We start from the raw sequence: 21,709 nt of genomic DNA, 5'->3' as shown, positions 1-21,709 counted from the left end.
AATAATCTACCCAAACCCCCTCTAAAAACCAAAACCATGGTTTTGGGTCAAACTATGGTTTTGACTCCAAAACCATAGTTTTGAAAAAAGCAAAATTTTTTTGCTTTTGGAGAAAAAAAGGAGAGTGTAAGGGCTTATATGATATGTATCTTGTTATTTTTTTTATAAACACATTTTTTATAAATATATTTAATCTTATATTTTATAAATATATATAAACATTAATTATTTATTAATTATATTATCTTATGTATTATTAATTATGTTGGTAAAAAACATATTATTAACAATTTTATTCCTTCAAATTAAAATATATCATAAAATCTATTTTTTCTGTAATTATCATATTAACTTATGTCTTTTTTTTAGTAATTTGTATATATAAAAAGTGCTTCTGATAACAACTATCCAAACACTCTCACTTCTCAAAATCACTTTTTTACAAAATCTATTCTTCACAGAATCTATTTTCCCCAAAATCTATTCTCCAGAATCACTTTTTCAAACCACGATTTGGTTTCATCCAAACACACCCCAACTCTGAAACTCAGGAAGCATTTGTATGATTTTGTGGGAATTTCTTTCCCATGTACAATGCTGATTGAACAAAATGGGCTTTTACCCCGTACTATTCATTAAAAAAAGAACATCACCAGCGTTTGGGTGCAAAATATACACATTTCTTCCCTAACATTGACTGAATTTGGAACTAATTAAAAGCACATGCAAACATAAATTAATATGTATTTGGATCATTCTATGCAAAAGTATAGGCAATGGAATTAGTGAAGCATAAGACTTCGACTTCCATTTTAAAAATATGCTCAACGTTTTTCTTTTTCTTTTTCTTTTCTGTTCTTTTCTCGTTTTTCGGCATCTAGACACACATCAGTAGGACAGCTTCCAAGCAAACCCAGGCAAAATCACACTCGCGGGTCAAAGGCAAGCAAATAATTTCAGAGTTCCATATTATCACAAAAATACATATTAGATACATTTCCAGCTTCTCACTCCGGTACGAAAGGGGGAGGGGGAAAAACCAACCATATCATGGCATATCAGTATTGGCAAGGGCTGAGTGCAGTACGTCTTCAAGATACTTCTCAGCAGCAGCATACTGCTGTTTCTTATCCTCGATTGCTAAGGCAGCCAAAGCTTTATCCTGCACCATCCCCACCAACACAAAATCATGAATAGAACAAATGACTAAAATGAAAAGTGCTTCTGAACCACAAGAAACTGAAAGATGACATACCGGAGGTAAGTCTTGGTAGCTCCTGAGAGTGTCAAGGATGGGTTGAGTTTTCTTCTCTAACTCCTTTCTATGCTCGGTCATTTCAACCAAAACACCATGGCTAATCTCAGGGGAATAACCCACACGATTAAGCATTGCCTGTGTCAACAGTTCTTGCGCATAAATTCATGAAATGAATTGGGAATGAATAAATATAAACCTACAAAGGTATTTCAAGTTTTGAACGAATGCAAAAAAAAAAAAAAAAAGCAAATGTAATCATTCTAAACCATACGCCTCGCTGCCACTTTGGTAATAGTGTGATGCTGTTGAATATCGCTTGAAAATTGTTAAAGGTCAAAACCAATTTACAATCTCCGTAGAATATTGCACTCTGGAGTCTACACTATGTGCTACTTCCATTGACAGCATAAATACTGTTTAGGAAGCCAAGTAATGCAAATCTAATACCAAGAGCTTTACATGTATGCAAGGGAACTTCTACCGACATGACAACCTAGAATAGCTCATGTGCTTGAGGCAGGAGTGATTGAAGGTTTTTTCTTTTCTTTTTAACCAAAGATTAAAGAATAACTCCAATCAATCAACATTACTTAAATACTTACAATAACATGTGCTCTAGACAGTAGATACACAATAATCACAAAGGTTAACAAACTTGACCAATTCTAAGAAAAGTGACCTTCCCATCTTTCGCCCTTGTCCTTTTTTTCATGTTACGGGTAAAAACTCGTTGGTTATCAGTTATTTGCACCTCATTGTTCTGTAATATAACAATTTAAGTTTCTCCATGAAATTTTGGTACTTTATCCTTCTTTGTCAACGCTAATAGCCAGTAATTCAAATTTAATTTTTATTCTAGAAAAAAGGTTTACATATAAGAAGAATGCATCCCACCAAAAACAAATATATCCAGTGCTGTCTACTCTGGGTGTTAGCGATTTGTCTTGATTCCATAGCAAAAATTGTAAAGCAAGGACACCTTTACCTTGTAGTTGGCACACTGTTGCATGTACTGCCTTTCTTTTGCAGCCATTACTTGCAAGTTCGTTCTCCAGTTTTCCATTTGAACTTCACATGGAGCTACTTCATCTTCTAATTGGGCAAGTGTTCTGGATAAATCGTTTCACAAAAGTGAACAAAGAAAAACAGAGCTTACCCTACAAAGGTTCCACATACGATCTTCACAAGAACAGTACTTGAAAAAACATCAAAAGCACGTACTCATCTGAAAGCATACCTCTTTAAATATGTTAGCCTGGCTATAGCTTTTCTAGTGAAATCAAGGAGAATCTTGGACTCCTTCAGTACTTTAGACCTCTTCTCCTCCACACCAGTCTTCCTCAAAGAAATATCAGCCAAAGCAACCAGAAAGCTGAAAACAGTTTCCACAGCTTAAACTTTGAAGCAGAAAAACAAGAATAAGTAATAAATCCAAGGATACTGAGTAAGGTGAAACATACCTACTTAGTTCAGTGTCTCTAATATTCAACAAATTCGCCACATTTGCAAGAACTTGCGTTGATGCAACCACATTTGAAGGTAGACTCTCTTGGGCCAATCCCACATTCTCCAATATCTCTCTAATCCTAGCAGCTGGACCAATAAAATTCACCAAACGGGGGGAGAAAAAAAAAAGATTTCAATTTGAGAGCATCCCATAACTTCAGCAAAATCAATTGATCCTCGAATTTTGTTCATATAAAAATGGAGACCCAATCCATCAACTGCCGGACTAAACATCGTCATCTTGAAGAAATGCATAATTTGAACAGCAGAGATCAGATTTGCAAAATAATCAGAATCGCAGAAACCCTACCTTGGGATCGGTATTCCGCGGCCTTTTGACGGAAATCACGAGCAACGAGTCGGGCGGCTTCATCTTTGGCCTTGGAGAGGGTAAGCAAACTGTGCAAATGAGCGACACTTCGTGGAGTGTATTCAAATTCAGGTACAGGTTTGCCGGCGGCTTCGAATGTCTTGGCAAGCCATTCCTTAACTTCTGCAATCCGCGACGCGTCGGAGCCGCCCTTTGGTTCCGTTAGCAGAGGATCTTGTTCGTTCATCTTTGATCTTTTTCGCTCAAATCACTTGTCAAGGCTCAAACACAAATTGAAAGCATTAGACTAAAACATCACCAATTACCGAAACAACAACTCCAATATAGACGTGTTTCCAATTCTAGGGACTTGGGAGAGTTTGCTTGCCGCACTGACTTTCGATTTCGATTTTTGAACCATTTTTGAGACTTTGAGACCCTGTCAGTTCAAATCCCTTGAAGTGACTTATCCGGGCCAAGTGGCCAACTACTGTATAAATTTCATAATGAAATAAAGGGAAATCATGAAATAAACTGCTTTTTTTTAATAACTTTTTGAACGCAGTAAAATTTGAAAGGAAAAATGATAAATAAAAACCTCCTGCAAAATTGTGATTTAGAACTCTCAGTTTGAAAAATAGCAAATAAAGATCCGATCCTATATAAAAATATAAAACCTTGGTAAAATATCTGAAATACCTCTCGTCTAAGTGACAGGTTGTCTATAAGAAATGACAAGTTCACTTTAGCGAATAACAATTTTAGTACACCAAATCACAACTTGGTTGAGGGTATGTCAAATGATAAGTTGACTATAGAAAATGACAAGTTCATTTTAGTGAATAACAATTTTAATATACCAAATCATAACTTGACTGAAGGGGTTTTCAGACATTTTACTAAAATTTCATATTTGTAATATGAAACTATGTCTTTATTTGTCATTTTTCAAATTGAGAGTCCTAAATCACAATTTCACATATTATAGGGTCTTTATTTGTCGTTTTCCAATTTGAAAACCAATTAATAAGTTTTTTTTGTTGCTACAATTAAAATTAAGTTTTGACGCCACCAACCTAAAATCAGTCCAAGATGTATAATACTCAATCGGGCCCAATGCCCACATATTGCTTGTTTTCTTTTTTTTAATGTGAAAGTAGTGTCTATTTTTTTTTCTTGCGTAAAAAAAATACTCGTAGTATCATCTCTTATTTTTTTCTGTCAGAACTCAGAAGTATCATTTTTTTTCCTTTATTGGAGTAGTATCATCTTTTATTAACGTCAAATTTTATGTTTTATTCTTGTCCGAAAGAAACCTTCTGTGCTATAAATAAAAATGACATTTTTATGAGCAGACCCTAGTTGGCCGTAACACCTGCATATGCCGGACACACGCGCTCTAGAATCTCTTTCTATGCATTTGGACTGGGCAAGATAAATCGTTACAGTTAAGAAATTCATCCACTTGTTCATTTGCTGCTTTTCATTTATAGCCTAAATATTATCACCTTTTATAATTTGATTCATCAACGTAATAATAGTTTGATTCATAAAAATATATTACTATCACCTTATAGTTAATAATATTTTTAAAAATACTCCTATAATTGTATCTTTTTACACGACACATAAGTTGTGTTGAAAATACTCTAAGATAAATTATTAAAGGTACGTATTTTGAGAAAAAAAAATTAGCACATATTTTTTATAAATAACTGACTTATTTTTTTTAAAAAAATAAAATGTATAATTAACTTTTACATTTAAGTACTTCGTCGAGGATTTCTATGATGAAGACTTTCCTTAAGGAAGAATGTTTCCTTTCCATCCTAATGACTCTACTCTCAACATGATATGCCTAAGATGTAAATATTTCCTTATTTGACTCCGTAACCCATTATCTTACTCCAATCTAACACCTGCTGTGTCAACTTATAATGACAAATTGAGAATAGGCCTCAACTTTGCCTTACTCCTACTACAGTTACACCGTGTCAAAATACCTGTCACCCGTAATAAATTTCAAATCAGGCCCCACTGGAAATCATGCTCTGCTGCGTGAGCAAAAGCTTGACAGAATGGAAAGTAGGGAGAGTGGGATGGAATGTTCAGAGCCTCAGAACCTTGAAGCAACTATGCATCACACCCGTACCAAAGAATGCGCCTTTATAAATCACCCCAAGATGATAATCAATCAATATCATCAATATATATAAAATAAAATCAATAGCAAGTTATACTACTCATAAATTATAATTGTACAGCTCATTTTTCTGATTTCAAACAATGCTCAACAAAATATGTCTAGTTTATCTAGAATAAAAGTTGAGACAACCTTGTCACCGAAAGGAAAAAGTTGAGATAACCTGAAGGCAATGCTAAATATTAATAATTTATAATAATAGTAATAGTAATAAGAGCAAGCATTCAGAATTGCATCTGCGTCTCTAAGTCTAGACTGGAAAAAAATCCAGGGTGAAAAAGAAAACCACCATGTTATGTTCATGAAGTTCACAGCTACACATACAGCATGATGCAAACCGCTAGGAATGAAGTTTGCGCGATTATAAACATGGCACTAGTTGGAAACTAAAATTCGCCGCTTCTGTATGACTGAACAGCTAGCTTGGACTACGACTAACAAAATACAAGAGATAACTGCACAAGAAAGCATCACCAAACACATCGGTATGTGACATGCATCTGGGAGATATCACCACTATAAGTGACTTTAACCACTTGTCCCCTCTCCAGTCCATAATATCGCGCAATGGCATCTTTCTGCAGCATGCGGGGAAGCTGAAGAAGAACCAAGATTCAACTAAGAACACCAGTGTTGAAATTTCTACTTTTAAGCTTACAACAATCAGATGATACTTACTATGCAAACTCCATTACAAAGATAAATAAGTATATATTATCTTACATTTTTAAGAATATGTCCCAACTGACCTGCTTTTATTCTAAACTTACTATGCAAACTCCATTACCAAGATAAATAAGCATATCTGATCTTAACATTTTTAAGAATATGTCCCAACTGACCTGCTTTTCCTCTATGTTGTATTTCTTCAAAAGCTCTTGCTTCTGTTGATTAGTCAGCACCTCATGCTTTGGCTTTAAGACATGCTTTGTAATGTTAACAAGTAAATCAGTTATCTGAAAAGAGGGTAGAAAAGCATTTAATGAATTATGGAAAATCTTCGGTGAGCAATGAGCATAGATAAAAATATTAGTTGAAAGGTCCAATTTTGGGGGAAAAAACATCACTACACACACACACACCAGTTGGTCATATACCAACCCAGCAGAACCTAAGATATCCATCTTCTTTACGAATTGATGGGGGGCCTTTGAAGTCATAAACTAAAAGGCTGAGTTGTACAGAGCATATAACCTAAATAGATCATCAATGGATCAAAAAACCATTCGAGATCCTATGATGTCACAGTGCGGCAAAGCATCTCAAGTGTGGGATGTTCTTACAAACAATCATGCGAAAATTTACTTCCAGAGTCAGGTTTCCTCGTGTCAAGATGTATGATATACTTGAGGCTTTACCATAGAGATTCTATAGAGTTATATATCTGTGGTAACAGTGTCTGTTTCTACTAACCTTTATACTCTACTAACTTGTAAGTTCACTTTTTCTATGAATTTGGAATCATTTTGACAATTTTTGCACTCCCTCTCGTGAATCCTACTTTATTTAATGAAGGGCATTTCAGGGAAAGACATTTAAAGATCCAAAGAATGTCTTTTATTTAGCTGTTGCACAGGAGATAACATAATGTCATGCTACCCCTGATCCTTTTTATAAAACAGCTTTTAAAAGGTTTTGGTGTTTCTATTTATAAGGTGCCTTGCAAAATCTAGGCAGTAATCAATATGTTTTTCCCAAAAATGCCCCCGAACAAGATTGCTTTTAATAAAGAGTGGGTTTGGCCAAAAGATAATCAAGAGAATGTGAGACACAAAAGAGTGTTTACTGAAGGATATTTGTGGAAAGATAAGGTCATTTTAATTATCAGGCTCTAATTAACTTTTTCATGTTAAGCAACAGTAAGGTTATGCTTTGACTAATCTATTACTGTTCTCATAATGGAATACTTCTATTACCTGATTTTCATCTGAGAAACATATTCGATTAAACACAAGAATAACGGGGTTGATCGTCCCCCAACATCTGAAGGTCATTATTAGCAAACCCATTGGTACCACTTACATTGCTTCTTGAATAAGTTACTAAGAATGACGATCAGAAAAACAAAGGACTCAGAATCTTAAGTCAGATTTCAAAAATATCACAATGCAATATATGCACAAAGTTGTTATAGCCTAAAAATTCTAGAAAACTGTTGCGTCCAACTTGAGATTAAAGAAACAACAGAACATAAAAGAGAACCATGCTCTAGAAGATGAAAGACAGTTCTGAGAAAACAAACCTGGAAAACTTCAACCTTGAATTTGAAAACTTCTAAAGCTTTCAAGGCCTGGTTAGTAATCTGGTCCTGTACTATCAATATCATCCCAGATAAAGTGTCTGTGTTAAAAAGTTGGCCTGCAAGGCTTCGGATCACATTAACTTTTACAGCACCAGGCCAGCAAAAATTGACCAAGATCTGCAATTCAAGGCAAGGAAATAGGTATAAAAATTCATAGAAAAATAAGAAAGATAACTGGTTTCCTTAATTTAATTGAAGTGATATTATACCGGCTTTACAAATAACATATCTGATTATCTCGTGTGATACACAGCCTGCTATGAAAGAAGCATGTCTAGTTGTGATCGTAGTGTCACTTTCTAACGAAGCTTATAAAACATTTTACAAGAAGCTATACGCCGGGGACATTCCGACATCACCTATCCCAAACACCAGGATGAAATGCGAAAAAGGGGTTTCACAGGGTGACTGGCGACAGTGGACTGAGAATATTGCCCCAAGAACCAACAATATTGCAATCCCTAAGTACTGAAAGGGAGAAATAAACGGTAAAGGGCTTAAGAGTGTTACCCGCTTGGAAGAGTCAGAGGCGTGAGTGGCCGAGAAGCGGAGGCGTTCAATGTCGGGGGATTGGCCGTGAATGGCTCGAAATTCGGCGAGAGAGAGGTCGATTTCAGAGGAGGGAATAGAAAAGCCTCTGTCTCTGAGCATCTCGAGCACAGTCTTTCGAGAAAGGTAGTATCTGTGACTCTCGATACTGCCTTCGTCCACATAGCTGCAGAGGGTCTTGGCTTGTGCCGGTCGTTCCTCCTCATGGAGCCCATTCGCTTCCATCTATCTGCCCCGATACTCTGTTCAGCGTCCCAGAACTCCCAACCCAAGAGTCGCACCACTCTGAAGCCTCACTGTTGCTAGGATGGCTTAAACTCGATTGTGGAACCAAGGGAGTTGAGATCAGAGTTAGAGCTGATGGCTGTGACAGACCTGCAAAGCAAAACATAATCTTTAAGTATTTAATTTTATTCTTTCGAATCATTTCAATGAAGTTGAAATATCAGCGGATATTAAAAAATTTTGGTGATTTTAATTATCATTGCGATCATTTGTATTATTATAATATATAAAAAAAGTGTTTGGCAAGATGAAAAAATGCTTTTTAAAAATACTTTTCTGAAAAGCGAGACAGATTCCTCTACATATTTATTTCATATATTATAAAAAATAAATATACTTTTAAAATCATGATTTGATTTCCATCCAAACATCTTCAAATGTATAGCAGGCCTAAATCTATTTGGAAAGAAGTCACAATCTTCCTTCACAACCATAAAATCCCATGATAGATGCAATTTTATTTTGTGATGTATAGGTTTTTTTTTATTTGAAATAATTCTATTTAAAATATTATAGAGTATTAAATATAAACGCATCTCCTCGTAAGAACTCAAAACCTTAATTCGCCACAGTACAAGGACCCAATCTCGATTGATTTCATGACGAATACGATTAATCATTAGCTCAAACAAACTAACAAAGAGAGATCCGAACGATAAAAACATGTAGAGTACATATTTAATCAATGACAAAATTACTTTGCAAGAGTTATTTTTAATTGGACGAATTCAGCTAAAAAATACAATACATTATATTAGGTATACGTAAAAATAATTAAAAGATGCGCACACCTTCGTTTTTATTAATTGGTTTTTTAATGAAATTATGTGATTGGGAATGTGATCCCATGCATTCTCGCTTTATGCAATTCAAGAAAGTGTGAAAACATAAATCTACGCAAACTACATATAGATCCATATTTTTTGAAATTAGATTTATTAGTTGTTTGTTCTTTGGCTTTATACCAGTATATGGTGTTACTTCCCTTTCTAATTATGAAATTTTATTCGTAAATTACAAACAATATTTTATAATTAAGATTGGGGTAGTATATATTTATTTTTTGTGACGTGGATATTCATGTTTCACTACATCATATTTCGGCGTGCCTACTTTGAGGCAAATATATGTATTGTTGTTTTTAATATGTATACACATATAATTTACACATGACTTCTATTTTAAGACCCTGTTCAAGCATGATTGATGAACGACATTATCGCTGAAATAATTTGCTTTTGACAGTATCTGGTCATTGTGCTCGAAATACCCGTAAGATGAATGGCTGCTGTTGTTGTTATTATTATTGCAGTTAATGATTATTTTTTCAAATATCGTCACATGATATTTACTGGCAGCCTTATTTAAGATGAATCGAAGTTGCTCTCACCTGACTCAATAACTATTAATACCTACTGTTCCTTTAGATCTCAAGCGTCTTGCAAATGTATATATAAAAAACAAAAAGTAAAGATATAACTGTAGATCTCTTTTCGAAGTAAATTTGTCTTCCCACTTCTGCACATGCTTCAGCTGAAAATTCCCTATTCAGAAAGTTTAAGTCTAACGATTAAATGAGTTGGCAAACAAATCTAATAATTGAGTATGTAAAAGAAATTCAGTTAAAAATAATATAAGATAAACTAAAAATTTATAATTACGACAATTTTATTTGGGGTAATACAAACTTTGGTTCATCAAATTTATTTTTATTTTAATTTTGATTTCTCAAATTTTAAACCGTAGATTGTAGTCCTTCAGGTTTATTTTCATTTTAATATTGATCTCTATAATTTAACAGATACTTGGACCATCTTACTCATTCAGGGATGAAAGCTTATAGTTTAAAATTTCAGAGACCAGAACCAAGATAAGAACAAACTTAAAAAACCAAAAATTATATTAACTATTGTATTTGAGACGCTTTCAAATGCTAAATATGAATTCGTATTTTAAATAGGATTCAAATTTTAATCAGTGCCGTTGGAAGAGGTAGCCTTTGCGACAACCAATCCGCATATTTCCGCTACAACTATTCCGTATAAATGATACTCCTTCGGTCTTTAATATAAGACCTATTTAACTAATTTGATTATTTTAAAGAAATCAGGTAAGTTAGTTAATTATAAGAAAAGCGACACATTTTTCTTAAAACAGCATAATCATCTTTCTTAATACCTCCTCTCCCTCTTCTATTTGATTATGGTTGAAGGAGTATCTATAGGGGTAATTTAGAGAAAATTGATAAATATGAGAAATGGGTCTTATATTTAGGATCAAAACCAACTCAAGAATTGAGTCATATATTAAGGAGCGGAGGAGTATTAGGTTGAAATACCAGATTCGGTCACATGCTGGGAGACGGACATGGGCTCGCAAACCATGCTACTACGATGGATGATCAGGCGTCTGCCTGTGCATGTCCAGGAAGTGTGCACGTGCATAACACGGACCCAACGTCCTCAGATTCCTGGCCAGTTCGCTCAGTTACAGGTTGTTAGGGGGGTGGGCTAACTTTTTTTTTTTTTTGCCAACTAGGGGGGGTGAGCTAACTAAAGACACTGTCCTGGTCATATTAGCATCTTCACCGCAAAGTAACCGCATCCCCACAAAAGTACAGTGAGAGTCGATATTTCCAACGTTACTAATTACTCAACCCCGTAAAACGCGCTCGCTTTTAATTTCTCCGCTGTTTCCCGACCCTCCACTCACCACGCCACCCTACCTATTGCTGGCTATTTACCCTTTTATAAATAAATTCCAAATTATTGCTAATTTGAATTTAAATTACTGAAAAACTACTATGTCATGAAAAAGTCAACATTGTTTGACATGGCTCTACTTTCCAAATTTTGCAGAGCCTTATTGAAAATAATAATTTAAATTTAATCTTAAAATTGTAAAATCTTAAATTTTTTAGTGCTACTTTCAGTCCTAAGCTTTATACTTTGGACTTAAAATAGCATAGCAATACATGTGTTATTCAAACTTAACTTCGCCGGAGTCATAGCAGAGCCGGCCCAAGTCTATTAACAGCAAGAAACATATTTTTTGTTGTGGGCTAATAACATTGACGACGGGTCCACGTTTTAACTCGCAATCCTAAGGAACCTCAGCAACAGGCGCATGGGAAAACTCACAAATCATAATTACAGGTCAGTCATCGAATTTGGAAGCCCGTTTTATGAATATTTAGATAGAATCAAAAACATAATTTTAAAAATATTTTTATGATATACAAAATAAATATATAAAATAGTTTATCTCATTTTACGAAAAGATGTTTTTATAAAACACTTTTTATACCTGATTAATGCAAACGTTGATTCTTTAAATTTATCCTCATTTTGGTTTTGGTCCATCAAGTTTCAAACTATAAGTTTTAATCCATCAAATTTTTTTTTATTTAAAATATTGGTCACTATAATTTAATAAAAACGTAGATTATTTTACTCCTTAAAGGATCAAAACCTATAACTTAAAATTTGAGAAATTAAAAAATAAAAAAATTATATTAAGTTTTTTATACCTGCCAAACGCCCTTTTAATCCGAAAAGATGGCTTAGTGTTTTTGTGAAGATATATATATACTCCTCCATCCTTAATGTAAACCCATTTAACTAATTTGATTAGATTAAAAAAATTAAGTAAGTTAGTTAATTATAAAAAATATGACACATTTTTCCTAAAACATCATAATCATCTTTCTTAATACCCCCTCTTTTTTACTTGATTATGGTTGAGGAGTATCCATAGAGGTAATTTAGAGAAAATTGATAAATATAAGAAATGAATCCTATATTTAAGAACAAAACCAACTCAACAATTAGGTCCTATATTAAGGACCGGAGGAGTATATATATATATATATATATATGTTCGATTGATGTGTAAGCAAAAGGGCACTAAGATTTGAAGCCACCAGATTGATTTGCTTCAAAAACGGAAGGTACCCGCGCGGCATGAGACATGTGATTCTACGCTTTCGTTGTGGTTTTAAATTTTTAATAATGCAGCTTCATTTTGTGACAAGGGTTCTCTCTAATCTTAAAACTCATCTTGGACTTCAAGAAACCCTGACAGAAGTGTTTGTGTTTTTCTCAAAAAAAAAAAATTACATATTTACTTTGTGTCTTAAAATTATTTTGAAAACCATAATTTAGTTTCGGCCAATCATCTCCCGATGTACCATACAAGGAGACACAACGCAACTTGAGACAACTAAATTAAATCAAAGCACATATATCCACAAAAGACGACCCACTTTTATTTTCTGCTGTTCCGAGAGGCTGCGAACAACAACAACAATGATGATGAAGATGAAGATGATGATCATAATCATAGATCACCAAAAAGGCTTTGCCATACAGGAATGACAGGCACTCATATTTTATATAATGATTTATGTAGTTCTTAGAACTCATGACTGCAAAATTCAGCAAAACAAGATATGGATCACTGACTGTCGTTACCCGGAAGCCTCAATTATGAGCAGCAGCTTGGACACCTTATCAAGCCATTCTCATTGCAATTAGGGCACCTTCTCAACTGTCCTTCTTCTTCTTTAAATACTTTTCTGCTGCCATTACAATTAGGGCAAGGCACAAATCTTGCATCCCCACATCTCTCGCACACAGACCCTGGATCCTGAATGGGAAACCCTTTCAAGAGCTTGGCCAATTCCCCAGATTCATTCAGTTGCTTAATCTCCTCTGCGCCTCCAACATGTTTTCCCCTTATAAAGATCTGTGGTAATGTCATTGCCTTGCTTCTCAGAGAATTTTGCAATTCTCTTCTGTAAGATGAGTCCATAGAGATGTCCCTTTCATCCACGGCAACTCTGAATCCTCGCAGTATCGTCCTCACTGAACAGCAATCTTCATAAGTCTTGCGGATTCCTCTTAAACTCGTGAAATAAACCACTATTCTCTCTTCATTGCCCGCTGGTATACGACACGAATTGTAAGAAAACGACGAACTCAAAGGGCTAGACCCTAACGACCGGACGTTTCTGGGAACATTGGTGCCTAATTGCCTTGATGAGAGAGCTCGCCGATAGCTCCAAGCCACGTTTGGATCTAATTTAGAGAGCAAGGCTTCCTCCGATAAGTATTGCCAGAGCGGCTTCTTGACAGACGAAGGGGAAGAGTTTTCAACAACTTCTTTTGACGAAGAACATTTCAGTGGCTCAAACGATTCAAGCGGTACTTTCTTCGCAGACCCATCAAATGCAGTATACCTGCATGAACTGGGTTTCTTCGGAACACACACAGGACGGTGAAAAATCGAAGCTTGAGGCTTGGTAGCGTCGTGGCAATCATCATCGTTGATGCCATCCATGAGTTCCCAAGTGTTGATAACAGAGTCAGGGGACAATGACTGCTCAGCCTCTGCCTCATTCGCTCTGCTTTGACAAGTGTTGGTAAGACGGGTCGGAGATTCAGACCGAACATGACAATCGTCGGAGTTGAGGTTAGGGTTTCTAAGGTCGGATCGGTCATGTAAGACAAGAGAGCCGTACGTGGTGGAGGTGAGAGATACGAGGTGGTGGGTATCGCCTTTTCTAGTCGGAGGATGATGAACAAGAGGCATTGGCAGAGAAAGAGCTCTGGGAACAGGTGGCGAAGAAGAACTGGATGAATGTGAAGCTGAAGAAGACGAAGCCAGAGAAGAAGAGTGATCCTCTGGGTTTTTGGCGACAATGGTGACGGGTCTTGAGGCTGAGCAGCCCATGAAGGCAAAAACGGCACTAATTCAAGAACTAGGTTTCTATTGCCTGCTCTCTCCAGAAAGTATTCAGACTTTCTGGGTTGCTTGTCTTCTATAGAAGTTATGGTTGTCCTTGAGGAATCATGATGTGTGAGCTTTTGAAGGCTTAGATGAAAAGGGAAGACAGAAAGAGAAGGAAATGAGTGGGTTGAAGTTGAAAGGGAGCTTTCAAGAAGGTTGGGAGGGGGAAGATGATGAGAATCAATGCTTTTGCAGTTGCAGGGATTTTTATATTGATAAGCCAGGAAAAGGGTTCACTTTACTCGGACTCAGCAATGGAAATTTCTATTCCATTTGCGCAGATCTAGCTTATTTAGTTTTATCTATCTGCACTACCATTGTTAAGGCCTTGAGCCTTCTCCTTAGTGGATCGCAAGTGACTCCAACTAACGCGTAGAGACCAAAAAAAAAGCGATAGGGAACGTGCTTAATTCGGGCCTCCGAATGAATTTTTCAGTGCTTATTTGGAATTACTTAATTAATTAAATATTTTTAAGAACATTTCATCTGAATTAAAGCTAAGCTCTTCCCACATGCTTATTTTGTATTTTAAAAATTACGATCTATTTATGAGTCATTTCAAACAGTTCCAAATCAGTTGATTATAAAATATTTCCAGTGAATTACTGCTTCCAATCCTTAATATAAAAATTAATTGACTAATTTGAATAAATTAAAAAAACTTATCAAGTTAGTTATGCATAATAAATATGTGTCATCTTTTATAAAATATCCTTACTAATTATGTAAATTGATTTAAAATATCATTTAATGAAAATTTTAATATGTGTAACTACTATAATAACTATTTTGAAAATATATATATATATAAATGAGGGAGAAGATAGATATAATTCTTATGTTTATGATCGAATTAAAAGTTAAACTAATTGTTATATTAAAAATGAGAGGTAATATCATCCTAACTTTGTTGAGTATCGCAAGAGTAAACGATTATCATGTATCTTAACTCTAGTTGGTTGTCGCTGATCAATCCTCGGAGATTAGGCCTGCCTCCATTTATCCTAAAATCCTCAACTATCTGCGTCCAAATTTACTACCTATTCAAGGAAGTTGAGTAGTCCAGCTAACAAGACTTATTTGATGTGAACATCGAAGCGTCCGTGATAACTAATTTTTTAATAATGATATTCCGATTTGTTAAATTTCATATCCTGCTAATTCAGATCGAATTCTTACTAACTAATGTAGTTCTTCTACCTTCATGTCCAATTAGTTACTTAAAGTAGTCTTTCCAATAATAGTGCCACCAACTAACCGAAACCAACAGTATGCCAAAGAATCTTTACAAGTCAAGCTTTGCATGTAAAAGTTGATATACAGTCAATTTAGGGGAACAGTAATTAAAGTGGAGGAAAAAAAGTATAAAAGGAGGTAGAAAGTGGAATAAAAAGAAGTGGGAGAAGATGAGATTGTAGAGGAAACAAATAAAGTGAAGATACTGATAAAAGATGAATCATAGGGGCACTCAGAAACGAACAGATTGAAGTGGACATTTGATACATGAAGAGGACCACGGCGCAATCAATTTGAAGGACCAGAAAGACACAACTAGGCCACAACTACCTTGTTCCTATGTGGTTGTGAGCTCCTACATTAGCTGTCTCCTTCTAATACGTTGCTTTATCATTTTCATACTAAGTGAAATGTGTTTTTTTTTTTTTAAAAAAAAAAGATCGTAGTACCCTACCTATGTCTTTTCGCTTCTCGCCTGAGTCGGTTTTCCTCGTGATTTTTATATTTAAATAAAATCAGAAGTCTTCGGACCAAAAAATTTGATTATAAGGCTATTTTTGTTGTTAAGTGTATAGTGTTTGCTTGATTTTGAATTTTGGATATTGATGGGGATTAATGAATCCATCTCTTTGCCATAAACAAAGAGGGCGCTGAAAGCGGTGAATCTATTTCGTTCTTATTTTAGTTGGTTTTTTCAATCTCTCATTCTCTATTGTCCACCTGAATTGTTGTAGTTTCATCTTTTTTTGTTTTAAAAAAAAAGCCACAGGGATGATATGGGGAACGGGGTTGTGACCTCGTTGGGGTGGAAAATAATCCAACGTAAAACAGACTAGTATTTTATCAACCCAAGTTGGCCAACCGAACTTTTATTTTTTCTACAAAAAATAAAATTTTATTACAAATTTTTATAGATTATATTCAAGTTATATAACCTAACAAACACATGCAGCATTGAACAAACGTTATGAATAACAACAGTGCCATATAACATGAAAGGAGGAAGGCAGCGAGGGAGAAGGAAGAAGGAAGGTAATTAAACAAGCGTCAGACGATGAAGATGCCTTACCTCAGGCTTATGTAGAAAAGGAAATGGAAACAGGATGACAGAACTAACTAAACATCATCCTAAATCAAAACCGATATGATGCTGCTATCAAATGATTTTGAAGCTAACAAGCCATCTGCTGGGAATGTTGAATATGGGGAGGCCAATGGGCAAATCATACCTGATGTTGGGCGCATGCAAGAACTAGATCAGAAATGGGCATGGGCTTTTGATTCTTATGCCAGAAGAGGCAAGACAACTACTGATGGGCATTTAATAACTTGCACTGAAAGAAGAACAAAAAGAACATCAATTAGAGCAGTGAGAGCCCAATGATATCAGAAAGGGCAAAAGAGGCAACAACTGATATGTGCACCGTGTGAAAAGTCAAGCCTCTCAAAGTGCTGGGAAATTGAGACCAATCACAACACCAAAAGCTAAAATAATGACAATAACAACAGTGATAGCAGTAAAACAAGAACAAAGTTCACTCAGAATAACAAGTCATCGGGACCTCATCTGTGTACTGTGATAAAAGCAATCGCTTGGACTTGAACTTTCCGTATTAGGCATTAGCAACCAAAAACATTGCCTAAGCAAATAATTGAAGTTTCTTCAAAGTTGCATGTGCCTTATAACAGCTCAGGAGAAGACCAAAACAGCCAAAAAAAAAAACGAAGAAGAAGAAACAGTAACACTTCCAACCTTCAAAAGAAAACAACTCACTCGGATATCAGGTATTTGCAGCTGAGGATTGGCGGGATTCTCCGCCCCCACCAACTTAGTCCAAGGTCAGAAGGTCCAATAGCAGAGGCTACTCCCTCCAGATCACTTGTATTTACTTCTCTGAACATGAAATCATTAAAACCACATCATCAGTGAAACCTACGCTTGTTGGCAATTTGGCATGAATCCAGCAGCAATTTATTTTCATAATCCATTGCTCCACCCCACAGGGAACAAATATCCAGGAAGCTGAAAAATCGCACTTACCTTGCCTTTGGAATTACTTGGAACCATAGGCTATCTGAACCACCCTAGAGATCATCTCCAGCAACAATTTCTTCACCTACATTTGAGATTGGTTGTATGTGTAAATGTGATAGAGCCCTCAACTCTAATAATCTTAATAACCAACAAAAACTAGAAATAAGTAACAACAACAATAACGTGGCATGGCACTTATAATACTAGTGCTTCCAGTCCTCTATATAAGAGTTATTTGACTAATTTGAGTATATTAAAAAAATTAGTTAAATTAGTTATTTATAATAAATAGGTGTTGTCTTTCTTAAAATACCATTAGTTAGAACTACTATTTAATGAAATATTTAACATGTGCAATTGTTATAATGACTGTTTGGAAAAAAAAAAAGACAAATATGAGAAACAAAATCGATTGATGTCTTGTATTTAGAACTAAATTGAATATTAAACGGGTTCTTATGTTGAGAGTAGGAAATAGTATTGCTGAATAATAAAGTCAAATTACAAGGGAAATAATGATTCAAGTCAGATTACTTAATTTATTACAGCAGATGTCAAAATGACACTAAAAGCAGTCATTTCGGCATACATGATCTCTAATTAAAAATATAAATATTGAGACACGCGCGAGTCATCTCTGTTATAGTTATATAATGAAATATATATATATGTATATATTAAAGTATGCGTAGATTATATTGGGGAAGTGTATATATTCGCAACCTCCTAGATACTATAGTCTCAGACCTTAATAAATTCTTGAATTATCTGAATGTCATCTCCGACGTGGTATTGAAAGCTTATGAGTTGATTGTTTCTCCATTCATCGAGTCACAAAGAAAACAACCATAAGGTATAGAATTTAAATATTGATATATTGAGTATTAAAAAAAATGATACATTTAGTCTTATTTTACAATAGTTTATTTATATTTTGAATTAATAGTATTTTTATAAACATTCCCCGTAATTGTAATTTAGTCAAAACATAAAATCACTCGTTTACTCAGAGCACAAAACCATCAGAGAGCGGCATAAATCAAATCACTCTGCTTTTAACAATACGATAATCAGGCATGTTAAATTTAAAAATAACTTTTCAAAAGAATTTTTGACTTTTGGACAAAACAAGCTCCAAGAAAGCCTCAAAATTTACCCTTTTTTACTGAAACGTTTTTACTGTTGATGAAGATGAGGATTTTTATTTAGGTTGATTGACAGTTGATTACGGCAGAATTAGCTGAAAACCAAACCAAACAAATCATAATTTTTAAAAATAATTTTACGAAATAAAAAATAAGCTGAAAATTTTTATTTAAGTTCGGTAAAAATATTTTTTGAAAAATGATTTTTATGCTAACCAAACACGCCGTATGCCTGATTGATTCCATTTGAAGACAAAACTTTGCGATCCTGGAAGCAAGGGGGCGGGACCTCGAGGGCTGAGTGCGGGTGATGGCGGCGAACTTGCAGAAGATCGAAGGGGATGATTCAGTTTTGCTGCGCGTCACCCATTCAAATATTAAGACCTTCTCCACTGACATTCGATTCTCGCTACAGGTTTGTGTCACTTCACGAACCATTGCCATCCACACTAGCCTATCAAATTCTTCTTCATTTCCGTTATTTGAAAACGTCACTCACCTGTTTCGTAGACGTCAGTCGAATCTGTAAAAGAGAAGCTCTGGAAAAAATGCGGTACTTCGGTGAACTCGATGCACCTCGAGCTCTATGACGACGCAAACTACAAAATTTCCGATCTTACCGACAATTCTAGACCCCTGGGGTTCTACTCACCTCTGGATGGGTCAGTATGTTTTATTATTATTATTATCATCATCTTTCTTCTCCCCTTTTACATTTTACTGTTATTCAGTGATGATATAAAATTACGATTATGCGGAAGCCAAATTTGTTGCAGTCATACCTCGAATATGTATTAATTTAACATTTTTTCGAGTTACTCTATGTTAACTGCGTCGAGCTCAGGGTTGAGGTCGCCCTGCTGCCATCTCCAGTAGAGCCCTCTTTGTTTATCCTGTTGCAGCATTATGTATGTTCTCTATCTAGTGATCCTTCTTTGGTGGTTTGTTCCGGTTCTCATGTTTTGCTGTCACCTTTTACTATATTTTTCGGGGGCAAATTTTGAAATGCGAGGGCTTCAAGTGTTTCTCTGTTCAACTGTTATGGTCTCCCATGTCGCAGCGTCCTAGGTGCTTCAGTTGTCAAATGCATGCGACATTGCTTTGAGAAATATGTTGCATTATGATTGTTCATGTTTGCTATGCTATGTAATTCTCAAAAGCACCATTTTGTTGTTTTCTTATACTTCTAGTTTTTGTTACCATCTTGTTCTTTACATCGTCAAAAAGTTAGCATAGACATTTGGTTTATGTATCTGATCGGCTTCTATGCATTTGCTGCTGGGGCAGGTTTCGTTTGCATGTTATAGATCTTGATCCATCATCTGTCACTTCTGGTGGTTGGCTGGAAGATACTTCATTGGTGGAGAAATACACGATTTCTGAAGAAGCTTATAATAAGCGTGAAGGTATGTTATCTTATCCATTTGAATGAAGTTCAGCTTTTATCCAAAAAAACGTACTCTGTACGTGTATTTATATTAGACTTGGTTAACATTGAGATAGTTGAATAAGAGGTGAAAAATATGTTGCCAATCAATGAAGTTATGATGAAGAAATTATTCCATAAAAATTGACTATTAGTGGGTGATATGTGTTTTATCTTATGCTTTTTCAGGAACTTTTAGAAAATTTAAAGAGAAATTGTCTTCCCAAAATCCATCAACTGTTGCGGCAAAGGTAAGTGTTTGGTTGATTTATCCCTCTTATATGCTGTCAAAATGCTCTCCAGGAGTAATTTGCGTGTTTAACATAAAGATAAGACTACGTTGGAGTTCCGCATGTTCATTATTATCTTTAATGGAAATGGATCATATCTGCCATCTAGAGGACTATCTGACACTTACAATGATTGGCCATTTCATTGCACAGGTGCCAGACACCTCTCTGGAAGACCTCCGTTCAAACATTAAGGTCAGTCAATTATCTCTCTCTGTCTCTCTGGGTTGCTATTCATTACAACTGCTTTATGGAATTTTTAGTCTGAGATGAGCTTTAGCACATGGATGTGGCAAGTGAAAATAGGTGGAGTATAAGAGTGGGCAATTGATTAGTATAGTGTAATGTTTTGATTGTCCTTTCGTTTATTATCCTGTTTAATAACTATAAAAAACAAATTGACTAATATTATTTTTGTTAAGACCACAGTTGATATAATTATTGAATGACTTGTTAGAGTAGAGCTTAATCAGCTTAGAATTTTTATGAGCGCACACACTTGCTGTGATATTTTACTACCAATCATTAAAAATTTGTGCCAAGTATTAACTGCTTCTCGTATAACCAAAGAGTTGGTGACTGATAAAATCAGAAGCTGGTTGTATGCTGTGGCAGTGTGGCTATTGTCGTCTGAATTGTGTAAATATGTTTTGAGTCACACTTTGTTGGATATCTTGAGCCATGATGTTTTTTCCTTTGGACACATCAATTATTGCATGCCTTCCTTTTTTTCAGTAGATGCATGTTTTCATTTTTATTCTTTTTCTCCAAAGAGATAAACTATGCATCTTGTCATTATTTAAATGTCATTCAGATCATTTAATTATCAAAACATTGACTATAACGATGATCTTACTCCTCTCTTGAATTTCTAAATATAAGGTAGGTTCCAGATGTGAAGTTGAACCTGGGGAGAAACGGGGTGTTGTAAAATTTGTTGGCCAGGCAGAAGCATTGGGTCCTGGCTTGTGGATTGGAGTACAGTATGATGAACCCTTGGGCAAACATGATGGCATGTAAGGCTTCTATTTTTGCGCATCATATGTAGAAACCTCTTGTCTAAGCTCAACTATTGAGTTTGCTACTGTTAGATTATTTCCCCTCAAGTATATCGGGCTACTCATTAGCTTCCTATCAACTTCATATTTTCCTGAATAAATTGTAAACATTTGTTTCTTTTTCAGTAGTGAGCTCTTCGGTCTCCCCCCCCCCCCCCCCCCCCCCCAAAAAAAAGAAAAAAGAAATTGTTTTCCCCTTTAAATATTAGACAGACTCTCAAATATATATAGTGGAGAGATCCCAAGATTCACATAGGAAATAGTCTAAAATTTAACTATCAGTGACACATGCTTAATGTAAAGGGTTTATTCCATT

At 35.2% G+C, this 21,709-nt stretch overlaps 4 protein-coding genes across 5 annotated transcripts; 1 reads left to right on the top strand and 3 right to left on the bottom strand.

Annotated features, from left to right (window-relative positions):
• Nucleotides 1-786: 786 nt before the first annotated feature.
• LOC114745758 (AUGMIN subunit 1-like) lies at nt 787-3,505 on the bottom strand. The gene is made up of 6 exons (XM_028933921.1): nt 3,075-3,505; nt 2,719-2,851; nt 2,496-2,630; nt 2,244-2,367; nt 1,256-1,393; nt 787-1,162 (listed from the first exon to the last, which is right to left on the bottom strand). Exons 1-6 carry the CDS (start codon nt 3,319-3,321, stop codon nt 1,049-1,051), a joined length of 891 nt encoding a protein of 296 aa, XP_028789754.1. The 5' UTR covers nt 3,322-3,505; the 3' UTR covers nt 787-1,048.
• Nucleotides 3,506-5,441: 1,936 nt separating this feature from the next.
• Nucleotides 5,442-8,458, bottom strand: LOC114745761 (DNA-directed RNA polymerase V subunit 5A). The gene is made up of 4 exons (XM_028933925.1): nt 8,090-8,458; nt 7,520-7,696; nt 6,120-6,233; nt 5,442-5,873 (listed from the first exon to the last, which is right to left on the bottom strand). Exons 1-4 carry the CDS (start codon nt 8,351-8,353, stop codon nt 5,748-5,750), a joined length of 681 nt encoding a protein of 226 aa, XP_028789758.1. The 5' UTR covers nt 8,354-8,458; the 3' UTR covers nt 5,442-5,747.
• A 4,206-nt stretch (nt 8,459-12,664) lies between these two features.
• On the bottom strand, nt 12,665-14,391 carry LOC114745762 (uncharacterized protein At5g39865-like). The gene has a single exon (XM_028933926.1). It carries the CDS (start codon nt 14,144-14,146, stop codon nt 12,899-12,901), a length of 1,248 nt encoding a protein of 415 aa, XP_028789759.1. The 5' UTR covers nt 14,147-14,391; the 3' UTR covers nt 12,665-12,898.
• Nucleotides 14,392-18,877: 4,486 nt separating this feature from the next.
• On the top strand, nt 18,878-21,383 carry LOC114745763 (tubulin-folding cofactor B-like). Of its 2 annotated transcripts, none has more exons than XM_028933927.1 (6): nt 18,878-19,034; nt 19,130-19,281; nt 19,907-20,025; nt 20,235-20,296; nt 20,489-20,530; nt 21,218-21,383. In XM_028933927.1, the coding sequence occupies exons 1-6, from the start codon at nt 18,930-18,932 to the stop codon at nt 21,353-21,355; spliced, it is 618 nt and encodes a 205-aa protein (XP_028789760.1). In that variant the 5' UTR covers nt 18,878-18,929; the 3' UTR covers nt 21,356-21,383. The 2 variants fall into 2 exon arrangements, with proteins under 2 accessions (XP_028789760.1, XP_028789761.1); XM_028933928.1 differs by having other exon boundaries at nt 21,222-21,362.
• The last annotated feature ends 326 nt before the right edge of the window (nt 21,384-21,709 follow it).

This window comes from Neltuma alba, unplaced genomic scaffold, assembly GCF_004799145.2.
Source record: "Neltuma alba isolate B1F8T4 unplaced genomic scaffold, ASM479914v2 tig00004796_pilon, whole genome shotgun sequence".
Lineage (NCBI taxonomy): Eukaryota > Viridiplantae > Streptophyta > Magnoliopsida > Fabales > Fabaceae > Neltuma > Neltuma alba.
The sequence above is the reverse complement of the archived record's forward strand: the minus strand, read 5'-3'. Positions and strand labels throughout refer to the sequence as shown.

What these genes read in the sequence shown, in the direction of transcription:
- LOC114745758 (XM_028933921.1), bottom strand. Translation starts at nt 3,321, where the DNA reads ATGAACGAACAAGATCCTCTGCTAACGGAACCAAAGGGCGGCTCCGAC. An exon ending in AACAGTGTGCCAACTACAAG is followed by an intron (nt 1,394 to 2,243) that starts GTAAAGGTGTCC and finishes CTGTTGACACAG; the next exon opens with GCAATGCTTAATCGTGTGGG. An exon ending in GCTACCAAGACTTACCTCCG is followed by an intron (nt 1,163 to 1,255) that starts GTATGTCATCTT and finishes GGGATGGTGCAG; the next exon opens with GATAAAGCTTTGGCTGCCTT.
- LOC114745761 (XM_028933925.1), bottom strand. Translation starts at nt 8,353, where the DNA reads ATGGAAGCGAATGGGCTCCATGAGGAGGAACGACCGGCACAAGCCAAG. An exon ending in CCTCTGACTCTTCCAAGCGG is followed by an intron (nt 7,697 to 8,089) that starts GTAACACTCTTA and finishes CTTGAATTGCAG; the next exon opens with ATCTTGGTCAATTTTTGCTG. An exon ending in TCAAGGTTGAAGTTTTCCAG is followed by an intron (nt 6,234 to 7,519) that starts GTTTGTTTTCTC and finishes CCCTCTTTTCAG; the next exon opens with ATAACTGATTTACTTGTTAA.
- LOC114745762 (XM_028933926.1), bottom strand. Translation starts at nt 14,146, where the DNA reads ATGGGCTGCTCAGCCTCAAGACCCGTCACCATTGTCGCCAAAAACCCA.
- LOC114745763 (XM_028933927.1), top strand. Translation starts at nt 18,930, where the DNA reads ATGGCGGCGAACTTGCAGAAGATCGAAGGGGATGATTCAGTTTTGCTG. An exon ending in TTCTACTCACCTCTGGATGG is followed by an intron (nt 19,282 to 19,906) that starts GTCAGTATGTTT and finishes CTGCTGGGGCAG; the next exon opens with GTTTCGTTTGCATGTTATAG. An exon ending in CATCAACTGTTGCGGCAAAG is followed by an intron (nt 20,297 to 20,488) that starts GTAAGTGTTTGG and finishes TTCATTGCACAG; the next exon opens with GTGCCAGACACCTCTCTGGA.